This window comes from Tiliqua scincoides, chromosome 13 (genome assembly GCF_035046505.1).
Source record: "Tiliqua scincoides isolate rTilSci1 chromosome 13, rTilSci1.hap2, whole genome shotgun sequence".
NCBI lineage: Eukaryota > Metazoa > Chordata > Lepidosauria > Squamata > Scincidae > Tiliqua > Tiliqua scincoides.
This window is the reverse complement of record NC_089833.1, coordinates 1226537-1241562: the sequence shown is the minus strand read 5'-3', so window position 1 is coordinate 1241562 and position 15026 is coordinate 1226537. Positions and strand designations below refer to the sequence as shown.

The 15026-nt window shown below is 46.3% G+C and overlaps 1 protein-coding gene and 1 pseudogene across 1 annotated transcript; one reads left to right on the top strand and one right to left on the bottom strand.

Annotated features, from left to right (window-relative positions):
• Positions 1 to 648: 648 nt before the first annotated feature.
• Positions 649 to 14972, top strand: MLST8 (MTOR associated protein, LST8 homolog). The gene is made up of 9 exons (XM_066640586.1): positions 649 to 703; positions 4353 to 4492; positions 4608 to 4659; positions 8599 to 8761; positions 9740 to 9815; positions 10211 to 10363; positions 10864 to 10988; positions 12202 to 12365; positions 13408 to 14972. Exons 2-9 carry the CDS (start codon positions 4364 to 4366, stop codon positions 13524 to 13526), a joined length of 981 nt encoding a protein of 326 aa, XP_066496683.1. The 5' UTR covers positions 649 to 703; positions 4353 to 4363; the 3' UTR covers positions 13527 to 14972.
• Positions 13003 to 13120, bottom strand: LOC136633803 (5S ribosomal RNA; annotated as a pseudogene).
• Positions 14973 to 15026: the final 54 nt, after the last annotated feature.

The following is a 15026-nucleotide window of genomic DNA, read 5'->3' as shown; positions in this document are numbered from 1 at the left end:
ATCCTGCTTCCTGCAGTGGCCACCCAGACCCAGCTAGATGCCTCTGGGGGTGAGTGCAGCAGTCCTCCCTGGAGAAGGCGTTGAAAGGGTGGGCGCTCAGGCGACGCATGCGCAGTGGGAATTTTCTCATTAATCCATGGAACTCACTGCCACAAGGTGTAAGGATGACATGGTTAGCTTGGGTGGCTCTAACGGGGGCAGCCACCCCCAAGGAGCACCAGAGCTCCAGAGGCTGTAGTCCTCCTTGGAGGTGGCTGCCCCCTTCAAAGCCACCCAAGCTAATCATGCCATCGTCACACCTTGTGGCAATGAGTTCCATGAATTAATGAGAAAATCTCCACTGCGCATGCTTCGCCAGAGCGCACACCCTTCCAACTCCTGCACCACAGCTGGGGGCGCTGTTGTTTCTCTTGCAAAAATCCTAGAGCGGCACAAAATTAGGGGCGCGCACCAAAGACTCGTGAGTGCTAGAGTGACGCAGGGGCAGGCAGCCGCCTTGTCTCCCCATGACTAAACGAAGGGCCTCAGAGCAGTCTACGCTAAAGTACCCGATCTCTATGGTTCTCTGTACTAACCCCGCCCCCTGCTTCTTGTGCGCGTGCGTCCTGCCTCACGACTCGCAGGCGCACTTTGGAGTCCGGATGTGGCTCTGCGCATGCGCAGAGCTGCCGGCTTGCCTTGCCTCCCCTTTGCGGTTCTCCAGGTAAGTGGCTCCCCCCGCTCCCCGTCCCTTGACCTTCAGGGCCCCCCCTAGTTTGGCCCCGCACTTCCTGCAGAGGGGAGTGAGAGGCCCCACTTTAAGTAATGTGGTTTTGTGGCTGAGGATGTGTGGCTTGCAACATGCTTGTGTGTTTTGCGTACATGTATGTGCATGTGCGCGCACACATGTGCATGCACACACACACATGTATGTGCATGTCCACACGCACATGTATGCACCCAAGCATGCAACAGGAGGCACATGGCACTCTGTGCAACCCAGCAGCGCACATGTGCTGCAAGTGACATTCTGTGTGCTCCACGTCAGGCGAGGGTGGAGCATTTCTCATCAGGTGCGGGGGGGGGGCACAACCGCTGCTTGTGAGCCACACGCGGCTCTCTGACCTGTAATGTGCGGATGGCAGAAATAGGTTGGCTGAGCTCCTTTTTGCATCACTGTTAATACGAAAGGTAAGTAAGAAACGCTCAAGCTTTGTAATCGGTTACCACAGCAGTTCTCAAACATTTTAGCACCAGGACCCGAATGACAGTCTGTCGGGACCCACTGGAAGTGACGTCATTAACATGGAAGTGATGTCATGGCCGGAAGTGACATAATCCGTTCAGGCTTCAAATCTGAGCCACAGTCAGCCAAAGGTCCCATGACACAGTCCGCTCGTACTGTTGTTTTGCAGAGCTCAGAATTCAGTCTGTCGGCGTCCACCAGAAGTGACGCCATTAACCTGGAAGTGATGTCATGGCCAGACGTGACACAATCAATTCAGGCTTCAAACCCAGTCCACGATCAGCCAAAGGGCCCATTACGCAGGGTGCACTGCTGTTATTTTGCATAGCTCGGAGTTCAAACATTTCAACTCAGAAATCAAAGCAGGACACAGACTTGGATCCTCCAACCACACAGCCCCCCCCCTTGCCAGCATCCCATCTTCCCACCTGTTCAGGGCAAAGCAGCAGGTTTTTCTGCCACTGGGCGCCCACCCTGCCCAGCACCTCTGTGCCCTGTATTTCTAGCTTTATATTTTCAATGGCAGCTGAGCTAGGTGCTGTGTGACCCACCTGAAATTGGCTCGTGACCCACCTTTGTACCCACCCACCTTGTCCATGTACTGTCTCCATCACATAAACATAGATTGCTGTGGTAGCTAAAGAGCACTGAAGTAAAACCAGAGACATAAGCCTGCCCTGTATTTTTAGCTCTGTGTTTTCAATGGTGGCTGAGCTAGGTGCTATATGACCCACCAGAAATTGGCTCACAACCCACCATTTGAGAAATAGGGCAGGAATTCTCTGGAGCAGGGGTGTCCAAACTTTTCGGCAGGAGGGCCACATCATCTCTCTGACACTGTGTCAGGAGCTGGGGGGGGGGGAGAATTAATTTACTTTTCAAATTTGATTAAATTTACATAAATGGATGGAACTTATATGAATGAGTGAAGGTCTTGCAGTAGCTCAAGGCCTATAAAAAGCATTGCACAAAGCAAGGTCAGCCTTTCCTTCGCTGCCACTGCTGCATCACAGACATGAAACAGCAAGCCGTGGAGGGAGCACTCATCCCACAGCTCATGTGAGAGGTCGAACAGTTGGCCGTCATGCTGAGAGCAGTTGCATCAGGCCAGTGTGGGTTCCAGCAAGTCACCTGTGAGCCAGAGGTTCACTGGAGACTGGAGCCTCCTTGAGGCGTTTGGGCACCCCTGCTCTAGCGGGTAGAGCCTCCATTAGCCTGAAGATAACATCTGAAGGTCGCCAGTTTGAGGCCACCAACAGCTCTGTGAATGGGGAGATCTTGAAGCAGCTGACAAACTGACCTGAGTTATTCCACCTGCTCTCTGGTGTGAGTGAAGAAGCCTCTTGGCTGCCCTTCAAGTGAGAGATGAAGGAGCGGCTTGTCAGCCAGCACGGGAGGCAACTGGGGGCCAGAAGTGATACCAGACCGTGAAAGATCCATCTGAAATGTTGTGCGGTTCTTGAAAGACAGAACCTTTCTGTGATTGTAAAAATCCCCTCGGGGGTTTAGAGATAGCCTGTCTATGTGAACAACCTTGAATAAAGACAGAGGAGTAATCCAATGACCAGAAAGACGGTATATAAATACCATTATTATTATTATTATTATTATTATTATTATTATTTAATAAATAATAATATTTATTATTATTTAATATTAAATAATATTTAATATTATTATATTATTATTATATTATAAAAATATTTATATTTATATTTATTATAATAATAATAAATATAATAAATATAATAAATGCTAAAATAATAAATAAAACTAATAAAATAATAAATAAATTTTTTTATAATATATAAATGTAATAAATAAATAATAAATGCTGATTTACTAGGTATAAACTGAGAGTCTGCTGGATTAAAACATAAATTTAATGTTCGTGCTGAGTATATATATTTCAAAATTTAAATGCTTCTTAAATATTGCGGTTCTCAGATGTCTGAAATTTATTGTATGTAGCTCTTACATTAAGCAAGTTTGGCCACCCCTGTCATAAAGCATTAGTTAAGTGGCCTGCTCCTTGGAGCTGTGCACACTTGGACATGTTGTCTTCGCTGACTCAGACCATTAGTCCACTGAGCTCAGCATGGACTGCTCAGATCATGGGGTAGGCACTTTCCCTGGGTCTTTACTCCTGGAGACGTTGCCAGGCCCTGAGCTTTTTGCATGACAAGGAGGAACTCTGAGTCCCTGAGCTCAGCTTCCCTCACCCCAGCAATGTAATCTCACAGAACAGTTGTGGATGTTCTCAGCGGCCACCATTGGAGACATCGTGAATGTTGCACTTTAAAAAAATGTTGGGAGCAGACTTTGGTGGAAAGGTTCTGAAAGTAGAAGACCATGTATTCTTCTTCTTCTTAAGAATATTTATATAACTCTTTTCAATATAACAAAAAAAGTTTGCAAAGTGGTTTACATGGCAAATCAAATAAATAAATGACTCCCTATCCCAAAGAGGCTCACAGTCTAAAACAGTGATTTTCAGTCTTTTTCGTCTCATTGCACACTGGCAAGGCACTAAAATGTTCAAGGCACACCATCAGTTTTTTGGCAATTGACAAGGGACACTGTGCGGTCAATGGGGGGCTCACATCCCCCAATGGTCCTATTGATAAATGACCCTCTCCCAAGTTCCTGTGGCACACCTGGGAACCATTCGTGGCACACCAGTGTGCCACGGTGCAGTGGTTGAAAATGGCTGATCTAAAAAGATGCAGAAGAAGCACCAGCAGCAGCCACTGGAAAAGATACTGTGCTGGGGTGAAGAGGGACAGTTGCTCTCCCCCTGGTAAATAGAAGATAAGCAGCACTTGAAAAGGTGCCTCTTTGCTCTTTTGGTAGGAGGGATTCTTGTTAGCAGGCTGCAGTTGTCTACATGCTGAGGCAGAGAATGTGCTCAAGGCCAGCCAGTGACTAGAGGTGGGACTTGAACCTCTCTCTTCCATGTTCCATCTCATCCCTGGGTGATGCTGATTCTTTTTCCTCTTTTGGTAGACAGAGACCAGGGGAGATGACCTCTTCAAGGCACAAGGGAGGATCCACCCTTTGACTAGACAGGTGGGGGAAAAATGGACTCCTGACCTGGGATTCACTTTCAGTCTTTCTGTACCCTTAGAGACGGGAGCCATGAACACAGCCCAGGGCACGGTGGGCAGTGACCCAGTCATCTTGGCCACTGCTGGCTATGACCACACCGTTCGGTTCTGGCAGGCCCACAGCGGCATCTGTACTCGAACGGTCCAGCACCAGGACTCTGTATCCTTTCTGTGTGCAAGCTCTGCTTGGGAAAATGGACTTTGGTTCTGGAGCTGGACTTGGGCTTTGCGGCTCATCTCCGCCTGTGGGTATCTTCCTTAACCTGGGTTGCCAGCAAGTCAATGCCTTGGAGATCACTCCTGACCGGAGCATGATAGCTGCTGCAGGTAGGTTTGCGTAAGTCATCTTCCCAGGGGGTTCAGAATTCGAGTCTCTGTATTTCCAGAAATGTTGTGGGGAGTGTGGTTTCAATCTCGTTCTTCCCACTTTTGGCTTTGCTGCTCAATGTGTGTGTATCGAAACCATCTCGCTTCTTCTGGTGATTGCTTTGAGTCTGTGAAAAAGCTCTGAAACTCCATCTTTGTTCAGCTATTTTAAATTAGATTTTCATTATTATGTATGGTGCTTTGAGCCATGGAAAATTAGTGTAAAATCTTCTAAATAAAAAAATCTTTAGATTTTTTTTTACCTTCCTTTCCTTACCACCCTTTTTCTTACCATCTTTTTGATAAAGTTTCCTCTGATACTCAAAAGCTCACTGTTTACTGAAGAGCTTAAGAAGAGCCCTGCTGGATCAGGCCAAAGCCCCACTTGATCCAACTTCTTGTATTTCACAGTGACCCACCAGATGCCTCTGGAAGCACACAAGAGATCTGCATCCTGTTGCCACTCCCTGGCATCTGACATTCAGAGAGGGACTACTTCTAAAACCAGGAGGTTGCACATACCCATCCTGGCATGTCACTTGAAATGAACTTTTCCTCCATAAATCTGTCCCCTTTTAAAGACATCTAGTGCCATCACCACATCCTGTGACAAGGAGTTCCACAGACTAATTGCACACACTGGGTGAAGAAATCCTTTCGTCTGCTCCTTTGGCCTGTTTGGTCTTCTGTAATGTTTTGGGTGGTCCTAATAAAGACTTGAACTGTAACTGTCAAGTCAAAACACTGACAAATAAAAAGTGAAACAAGCTGACGACTGGGGAAGAGAGTGAGTTGTGTGCTTGGAGGGCTGGTGCTGTCCTTGAAAGCCCTCTGCAGCTTGGGAAGAGGGCACTTAAAGGGCAGCCTGCCCAAGCATTGTGCAAGTGAACCCTTTGTGGTTGTGGTTCCTCCTAAGCGGAATGTCCTTCCTTTGCTTGGCACCAAACCTGATGTCAGGTCAAGAATACTGTGTGTTTTGCCCAGGGATTGCAGCCAGCTGGCTGGTTGGCTCTTGATCATAGACCTGATGCTGCATAATTTATTGATGGCTGTAATGATATTCCCATGTTGTGTCAGGTGACTCAAGAACTCATAAGAACTTAAGAAACTTAAGAAGAGCCCTGCTGGCTCAGGCCAAGGGTCCATCTGGTCTAACTTCCTGAATTTCACAGTGGCGCACCAGATGCCTGAGGGAGCACACAGAACCACAAGGTATCTGCAGGAGGGGGTGGGGCCTGAGATGGCTGAGTAGCCGTGTTTTTCTGAGCTCCTGGAAAGCTCTTGGAAAACACACTATTCCCAGAATCATGGGTCTGATGAGATCCAAGGATCAGTGGCCAGGAGAGGCCTTGATCATACAGATGGTGTACGGTTTCGGAGAAGAAGGGTCCAGCCAGGGACTGTTTTTTCTCCAAGGGAAGCCAGCCATCAATGTCGGTGATGGTGAGGATTCAATGTTGAAATTAAGCAGAAGGCTCCAGGCAGGGAAGGAAGCTGAAAGAAGCAAATGAGTGTTGTATGTGTCTGGCATTAATTGACTAATTGACTGCCTGATTAAGCTTTTGCCAGAGAGAAGGAGAAGGAGGGGCAGGCTTTCCCCCTCCTGGGAGAAGAGGAAGGAGGGGAGGCTTTCTCTCTGCGTATTTGTTTGTTGATGTGAGAAGAAGCTTTGGAGTAGATCTGCAGAGCTTGTTATGGAAATATGTGCATAACTTTATAAATCTAAAATTTGTTGGATTACAAATTAACCGCCTTGGAATACAATTATTGTTGTGGAGTGTTCAGTTTCGTTTTCCTGTGGAGAGCTTGTGGAGAGCGGTTGGAGACCTGCATTTTTTTTTGTTTTACAAAAGTGGTTGATTGTTTACATTTCTTTGATTATCTCCTGGAAAGGAATGCGGTTGACATAGAAAAAAATATAAACAACAGAAATAAGAACATCAGGGACATCTGATGGACTAAAAAAGATACTACAAGAACAGAACTTGACAAGTGAAGTAAGAAGAAAGAAGATATAAGCAGGAAAAAAAAGGATGACAGGAAAAGGAGCGAATGTTAGGAACTCTTCTGCCACGGAGTCCAGCTTGGGAAAACTAACACAAGAGGAACTGAAAGAGAAAGAATGGAAGCAGACAATATAGAGAAATTAGTGGTGATGGGACAGCAACAAACAAATCAATATCTGCGGGTTCAAGCTAGTTTGGATGCATTAACTACACAACTAAATGATCTTAGTGTGCAACTCAAAGATGTTATATCCGAATCACATGAGAAAAAACAAAGGATTATGGAAAAAGTATTGGAAATGGGAAAGCAACAAGCAAATCGATATTTACAAATCCAAATTAGCCTGGAAATCTTAATTCAACAGACAAATGAGTCTAATACGCAACAAACAGGAGAGGATCAACAAAAGAGCAAAGAAATGGAAGATAAAGCCAAAACACTGGAAATAGGACAAAACAAACAATTGGAAGAGACAGTGTTATTGGAGATAGCTTGGAAGAGAAAGACTCAAAAGTCACCAGACCGCAAAGGAGAAGAAATACTTCGACTAAGTGATGCAGATTGGATTGATCAAGTGAAACAAGAAGAAATACTTCAACCAACTGACATAGATTGGAATGATCAAGTGAAGGAGATGACTCATCAAGATGTTGATTTAGCAAGAAGGGCGAGTACATTAAACTGTGATCCTGTTAAGAGAAATTCATGTGAAATTTATTAGAAAAAAAAGATGGAAAGTTAAAGTCTAGAGAAGAGAAGAGATTTGGCAGACCTGTGGATATTTAAGTTGGAGACAAGGGAATAGATAAAAAGAAAGACAGTAATGTGTTAATTTTGTATGTTAGAAATTAAAGTTTATTAGATGTCAATGAGAATTTATATTATAGTTCATATGGAATATGTATAAAAATTTTAGTTAACTTGATATCAATAGATGTTAGAATTTTAGAGGATAATTTTAATGAATTAGAATTAATTTTAGGTGATATTGTTTTGGATATTTACGTATATGTTTGTGTATTTAGTCATGAGGATATATTAATTTTGGATGCTGTAGATAGAGAAATGATATATGTAATCATTAGGATATTAAAAGTTGTTAGAATTTAATATGTTAGATATCAGATTATGATATTAATTTTTGTGAGGATTTTATATGCTAGATATTGGAAAGACACGAAGATCCCAATGAGAGAGAATTAGTAGAGAAAATAATGAATGTGGTGGAAATTGACAGATTTTTAGAGAGCTTGGATCAACAGTGAAACCGATATAGGTTGAGTAATGAAAATTATTTTATGCTTGGTTGAAAATAAAGTTGTAAAAGTATAAGATAAATGATATTAAGAGGCTAACGTAGAAGAGAAACTGGATTAGGAAATGTGTAATGATTTATTAGTTATAGTGACGTATGATATCTTGCACCCTCTAATACTGTGTTTATGTATTGTATGTATTGTATTATGTGTTATGTGTGTTTGTTATTTTTATTTTTGGAAAAATTAAAATAATAATAATAATAATAATAATAAAAGAACCACAAGGTATCTGTATCCTGGTGCCAGTCCCTTGCATCTGGCATTCTGAGGTAGCCTACTTCAAAATCAGGAGGTTGCACATACCCATCATGGCTTGTCACCTGTGATGGACTTTTCCTCCATCAATCTGCCCATTCCCCTTTTCAAGGCATCAAGGCCAGATGCCATCACCACATCCTGTGGCAAGGAATTCCACAGACTAATGACACGCTGGGTAAAGAAATATTTCCTTTTGTCTGTTCTAACTCTGTTTCCATTTGCTATCCTGTTGGCACAGCTGACTTTAATGCAGCCATTCTTCTGCAGCCCGGTGTCTCTGATGCCTATTCAGGCACTGGCATGTTTCTCCTCCCAGGCTACCAGCACATCCGCATGTACGACCTGAACTCCAACAACCCCAACCCTGTCATCAACTACAATGGCGTGAGCAAGAACATCACCTCTGTCGGGTTCCATGAAGATGGCCGCTGGATGTACACGGGGGGCGAAGACTGCATGGCCCGGATCTGGGACCTCAGGTGGGCCTTAGTGCTCTCCTTGAAAAGATCTAATGGATCTCATACCTCGCAATAGGGCAGGAAGAACCTACTACCCCACCCCTAGCTCCTTGGAGGAAGGAGGGGTGCAGGATTAACATGTTAATATGATTATTGATAATCATGGAATGGGCTGATGATTGTCAAAGAAGATCAGGAGCTTTTATAATCCACAAGGGAATGGCTTCACCGCTCAGACTATGGCTGAACAGTGATTCTGGGAGAAGGCAGGTGTGCACCATTTCAGAAACAGCCCAGAGATAGAAGGTCAGTCACAAGATATGCATACAGTTGTCTGAACTGAGTCATTGTGTTTCTCAATATGTTTTTTTTTTCCTGAAAGAAGTTCCACTGAGTTCAGAGACATGCCAGTTGAATTCTTGACTTCTCAAAGCAAGTTTCTAGCCCTCATTAATGCTTTGTGGTGTTTTTTTTCCTCCCTTCTTTCTCTAAGCATGTTTAAGTTAAAGGAGAAAGAATAGATGAATGAAGGGAGGATGGGACACCTTTGACCTAAAGCTGGCAAACTGCTGCAAAAGCCAAATCCTCCAATTGTGACTCTGGAAAAAAGACACAATTAAAATTATGCAGATCTCAGGCTGTGATGCTGTACGCAGTGGCCTGGGAGTATATCCTGCTGAAGTAAATTGGACTTACTTCTGAGTAGACATTCCTAGGATTGTGCTGTTACTGCTCTAAGATCCCTATTACCCTGACAAGCCTATGTAAGCTGCATCTTCGTAAAAAAGACCTCACATAAGTGTGTGATTCACTGGTGCAAGATAGCAGAAACTCTTGCATGCATGTGTAGCAGTGAGATTTGTGCAGGATTTGGGCTGGTGAGTTGAACTCCTAGTCCATGCAGGGTGCTTTGGCTCTTACTGGGGTGAAAGATGTTTGTGGGAATCAGTGGGGTAGTCTTGGGTTCACTTGAATCGCTGGTGCATATTCTGTTTCCAGATCCCGAAACCTGCAGTGCCAGCGCATTTTCCAAGTGAATGCACCTATCAATTGTGTTTGCCTGCATCCCAATCAGGTATGCCAGTTCTCCCTTGTGTGCACCAGCCTGGGAAGCCTCCCCATCCTTGTGCTGTTCTCTGCCATCACACTCACAGTGGCCCACCAGATGCATCAGGCAGCACACAAGTCCACAAGGGACTTGCATCCTGTTGTCACTCCCTTGCTCCTGGCATCCAGAGACAGCCTATTTCTAAAACCAGGAGGTTGCACAAACCCATCACAGCTTGTAACCTGGGATGGACTTTTCCCCCATAAATCTGCTCAATCTGCTTTTCAGGGCATCTAGGCCAGATGCCATCGCCACATCCTGTGACAAGGAGTTCCACAGTCTGATTACATTCTGGGTAAAGAATAAAGGAGACGCAAATGCTTGCAACTCTGGAGTAACTTTGTACCTCTACCCTGCTTAAGGCCGAGCTGATCGTGGGGGACCAGAGTGGAGCCATTCACATCTGGGACCTGAAGACAGACCACAATGAGCAGCTCATCCCGGAGCCAGAAGTATCCGTCAACTCTGTTCACATTGACCCAGATGCCAGTTACATGGCCGCCGTCAACAGCTCGGTAAGGGGGGGTACTGGCTTGTGTCATGCTTGCATGACAGGGGGAGACCGTGATCTGCTGCTGCATCTCTAGGTGATTTGCTAGAGTTCAGCAAGGGTTCCTTGCTTCCAGTTGCTTGAGTGTATCCAGTGAATTTGTGAGTTCTCTGCCACAGGACTGACCCTCGTGCTAATCGTTTATTCCTCTGCCTTGGTGTTCCTCATCAGTAAAATGGGAGCTTTAGTTGATTGCCTTGAGCTGCTCTGCTGGCCAGTTTTGGAGTTTTGTTTTAGAATCCCCACCCTGTAGCTTTACTCAGGGTATTTGTATTTACAAATACAATATTTGTATTGTTGTGTGTCCAGATCATCCTAGCAGGCAGTTCTGAGCCACGGTTTTTTGGCTTGTTGCCTGAACTGAGTAATTGTAAGCAGAGCAGGACTTCACACAACCTTGGCAGGTGCCCCCCCCCCCAAGTTCCAGAGAGCCACACACTCAGTTTTTTCTTTATTCCCCTGCAGGGCAACTGTTATGTCTGGAATTTAACAGGTGGGATCGGAGACGAGGTGACGCAGCTCATCCCAAAGACCAAGATTCCTGCGCACAACCGTTATGCTCTCCAGTGCAAGTTTAGCCCGGACTCCACGTGAGTAGGCCATGCATTATTTTGTCAATTTCCTCACCCTTGGCCCTGTAGAAATCTTCACGCTGAGCAGTGTGCGCATGGAGTGGGGCTGAGCAGTGTGAGTGGAGGGGGCTGGCTGAACCCAGAGTGTCGGTTAGATTGAGTTACAGCATTCCATATACCTGTCAGGGTTAGAATCAAATAACCCTAGAGTTGGAAGGGACCTGCAAGGTCATCTAGTCCAACCCCCCTGCCTGTGGCAGGAAATCCTCCTAGAACCTAGATCCACAGGTGCCTGTTGAGCCTCTGCTTGAAGAACTCCAGTTAGGGGGAATCCACCACCTCCCTGGGCAGTCTGTTCCACTGCCAAAACGCCCCGACTGTCCAGAATTTCCTATAGGCTGAGACTGTCAACTGAGCAGATCCAGTTTACCACCCACGGTCTACTACTGGTGCAACAGACGATACAGCAGCCTTACTGAAGCTCAGCAGGTCTGGATGGGGGATCTTGTGGGCACCTCATCTATGCAAAGAAAGAAAATATTTCTTTACCCAGTGTGTACTTAGTCTGTGGAACTCCTTGCCACAGAATGAGGTGGTGGCGTCTGGTCTTGATGTCTTTAAAAGAGGATTGGACAGATTTCCAGAAGAAAAGTCCATCACAGGTTACAAACCATGGTGGGTATGTGCCGCTGCCTGGTTCTAGAAGTAGGCTGTCTCTGAATGACAGCTGCAAGGGAGGGCACCAGGATGCAGGCTTCTTGTTGTCTTGTATACTCTCTCAGGCCTCTGGTGGGCCACTGTGAGATACAGGAAGCTGGACTGGATGGGACTTTGGCCTGGTCCAGCAGGGCTATTATTATGCCTTCTTGAATTCCATGATGGAAGAAAGACGGGATACAAATGGTATACTTAAATGTACGTTCTTTGAGGCATGCTCTGTGCTCCAGCACATTTGAGCTACTGCTCCAGGCTCCTCTATCAACTGCACTGTGACCACAGAATTTGAGGGGCTGTGCAGCTGTGGCAGTGCTACTCTGGAATGACCCTCCCACGGAAGCCTGCCTGGCCCCACTGTCATGTTGATGTGACTTTTCAGAGGGGCTGTTTGGAGGCCGTTCTTCTTCTGTGTAGAAGAGTGGCTTGCAATGCTGTGCTCTTTCAAGTCTGATGCCCCTGCCTGACCCCTTGAACTGTGTTCTCCCCGCACCCCTGGCCTTCCTCCCCACTCCAGGCTCTTGGCAACATGTTCCGCTGACCAGACCTGCAAGATCTGGAGGACCTCCAACTTCTCGCTCATGACTGAGCTCAGCATCAAGAGCAACAACCCTGGGGAGACCTCCCGTGGCTGGATGTGGGACTGTGCTTTCTCAGGGGACTCTCAATACATTGTCACTGGTGAGTGGAGAGGGGCCAACTGTCCCGAGGGTGAGTTGCTTTGCCGGCTCTCCTTTGGTTTTTCGGTTTGGTTTCAGCAGGGATGATTAGCAGGGGAAAAAGCCCTTTAGTTGCTGTTGGTTGAGAGGCAGAAACTCCTTCCAGCCTGCTTTCTGTTCACCCTGCCTATAGCAAGTCAAGAGATACACTGAGCTTGAGGTATTGTGACACATGACATGGAAAATCCCAGTGACATTCTTTCTCCTCCCCCCCCCCCCGGCAAAAATTATAATTAATAAGGCTGAAACCTTTCATTGGCTGATACGTTGAGTTTCTGGATTAATTTTGATTAATTTAACCTTTTAAGTTAAAAAGGTGCACTCAAATTGATCAGTAGATTTTAATTTTTGGAAACATTTTGTGTATGAAATGCTTGTCAGCCGTAGGTGTTGTGTGTCATCTTGGGAGGGATTCTCTCCTGCTGTGGTCAGTGTATTTGTCCTTTGAAAACTGCACTTTTAAAATTTCTCCCCTTTGCAGATATAAACAGTTTTAAGTGAGTGCTTCATCTGTTACCAACGCAGCTTCAGCAAATTAACACAGGTTTTGTGTTGGAAGAGAGGTTTGGCAACCTTCAGTCTCAAAAGACTATGGTATAAGCCTATAGCACCCGGTATTCCCAGGCGGTCTCCCATCCAAGTACTAACCAGGCCTGACCCTGCTTAGCTTCTGAGATCAGACGAGATCAGGCATGTGCAGGGAAAGAGAGACCTGACTGCTACAGCTTTGCATTGTAAAACACTTGATGTGTTAGCTCAGTCATACCTTGTAGGGTTGTTGTGTTGTAGAGGGGAGTAGATCAGGGTGCCTTTCCTGAGATCAGCCTGTGCGTTTGTGATCAAGGCAAGTAAGAACTGGGAACACAGTGGTTCCCAAGTGGTGGTTTGTTGCATTCTTTCATCAGACAATTCAATAAGGGCCACCTGATACCTTTCAGTGGCGATACCCTCTCGCTACCCTGGTGATGCTTCTTGCCTACAGTGTGTTTCCATTCCCTTTCCAGCCTCCTCGGACAACCTGGCCAGGCTGTGGTGCGTGGAGACGGGCGAGATCAAGAGGGAGTACAGCGGGCACCAGAAGGCCGTGGTCTGCCTCGCTTTCAACGACAGCGTGTTGGGTTGAGGGGTGCTGGGCACACAGCACTGGCCCTCAGGCTTTGGGTGCTTGAGGCATTTGCATTGTAACAGCAGAGTGCCCCAGTTGCCGCTGTCTTTCTGCAGAGGACCTGGGTTGTGAAACAGGTGTAAGCCAAGCCTTTTGCACCACAGCAGGTCGTGTTGAAAGGCAGCTGGTTTCCATCACACTTCCTGCCTGTCTTATAGCAAAATCACAGCTGCTGCTGCTAACAACAGATTGTGAGAAGAAGGAGATAATGACTTGCACCCCCTCCCTCCCTTGGAGCATTTCTCAGTCTACTTGTGCTTAGAACTTGGGTCCTCTGGGGAGCCATTTTGTCCCCTTGTATAGTTTAAGCCAGAAGGGCTGCACTGTTGTCCCTGTAGCCGCCTTTCCCAAAGACCCAGGGCCAATCCTGCCCCCCAGTTCACCTGTGTGCACCCACTCTCTGGCTCCCCTGTAAAAGAAGCAAGCAAAGAGGCTTCATCTGCAAGCTTCTCCTCAGCTGCTCCAGAGGGCTCACCATGCTTAAGAGGAAAGGTGGCTCCTTCTGGTGGCTCTGTGGTGGTTCTACTGTTCTTCCACTCAGGTTGCATCTTGGACTCAAAAGGTGACTGAAAAATTGGGGGGGGGGGAGAGAAATGCCCTCTTCTGAGGAGAAGATGTAACAACAAGCAGGACCCTCCCCTGGCACCTGAGGCAGTGTGCCATTTGCTGTCGCCTTACCTGGTGATGTGCCAGCCTCAAATCCTCCCACTCTCTGGATTGGAAAAGAAAGGGGGGAGGAGAGAAGATTGGTGGGCTAGAATGTCTACACTCTCTTCCACACTTCCTCTTCCACTCTGATCCTCTCTTCCAGTCCAGGAGAAGAGCAGCGGAGACCAGTGGGCAGATGGAGATGGGCACCTGCTGCCAATCCTGCTGCCTCAGTCAGACTCATGGAAGGGGCAAGCCCTGGCCTGCCTGCAGGTCATATTCGATCTGGAACTCCCTCTTCTCCTAAGAGACGCTTCAGAGCCTTGAATTGAGTCACGTTTCCACTTTCCCTGAAATGAAAAATGGGCACCCTGCTTCTTGGGTCCCTAGGCTCAGAAGGGCAGAGTTTCTTTGGAGGTTTCGTCTCTGGGGCATGTACCCTAGAGATCAGGGGAGCAAATGACCAATGTGTTCCCAATAGAGGGAGAAGCTGAAGCTCCCCACCACCACTGCTGAATACACAACAGCTTGGTGTGCCCAGTTCCCCATGTTGTGTTTTTATTTAAAACATCACACACATCAGGGTTACTGGTCTTGTACAAAATGATTTATCTTGTCTAACATGATGGATGTGTGAGTCAGATTTAACTGACTCATATGTTTCTCTATGTCTGTGGTTACTTCTACCCAAAGAATTATTTACAGGTTAACAGCTGAACGCGGCACTCTTTGTAAATAAACTGTATATACTTCTAAGCCTGCACCGCGACTGTGTCGTTCTATAGCTGCAACCCTCCCGGCCCCATCCAG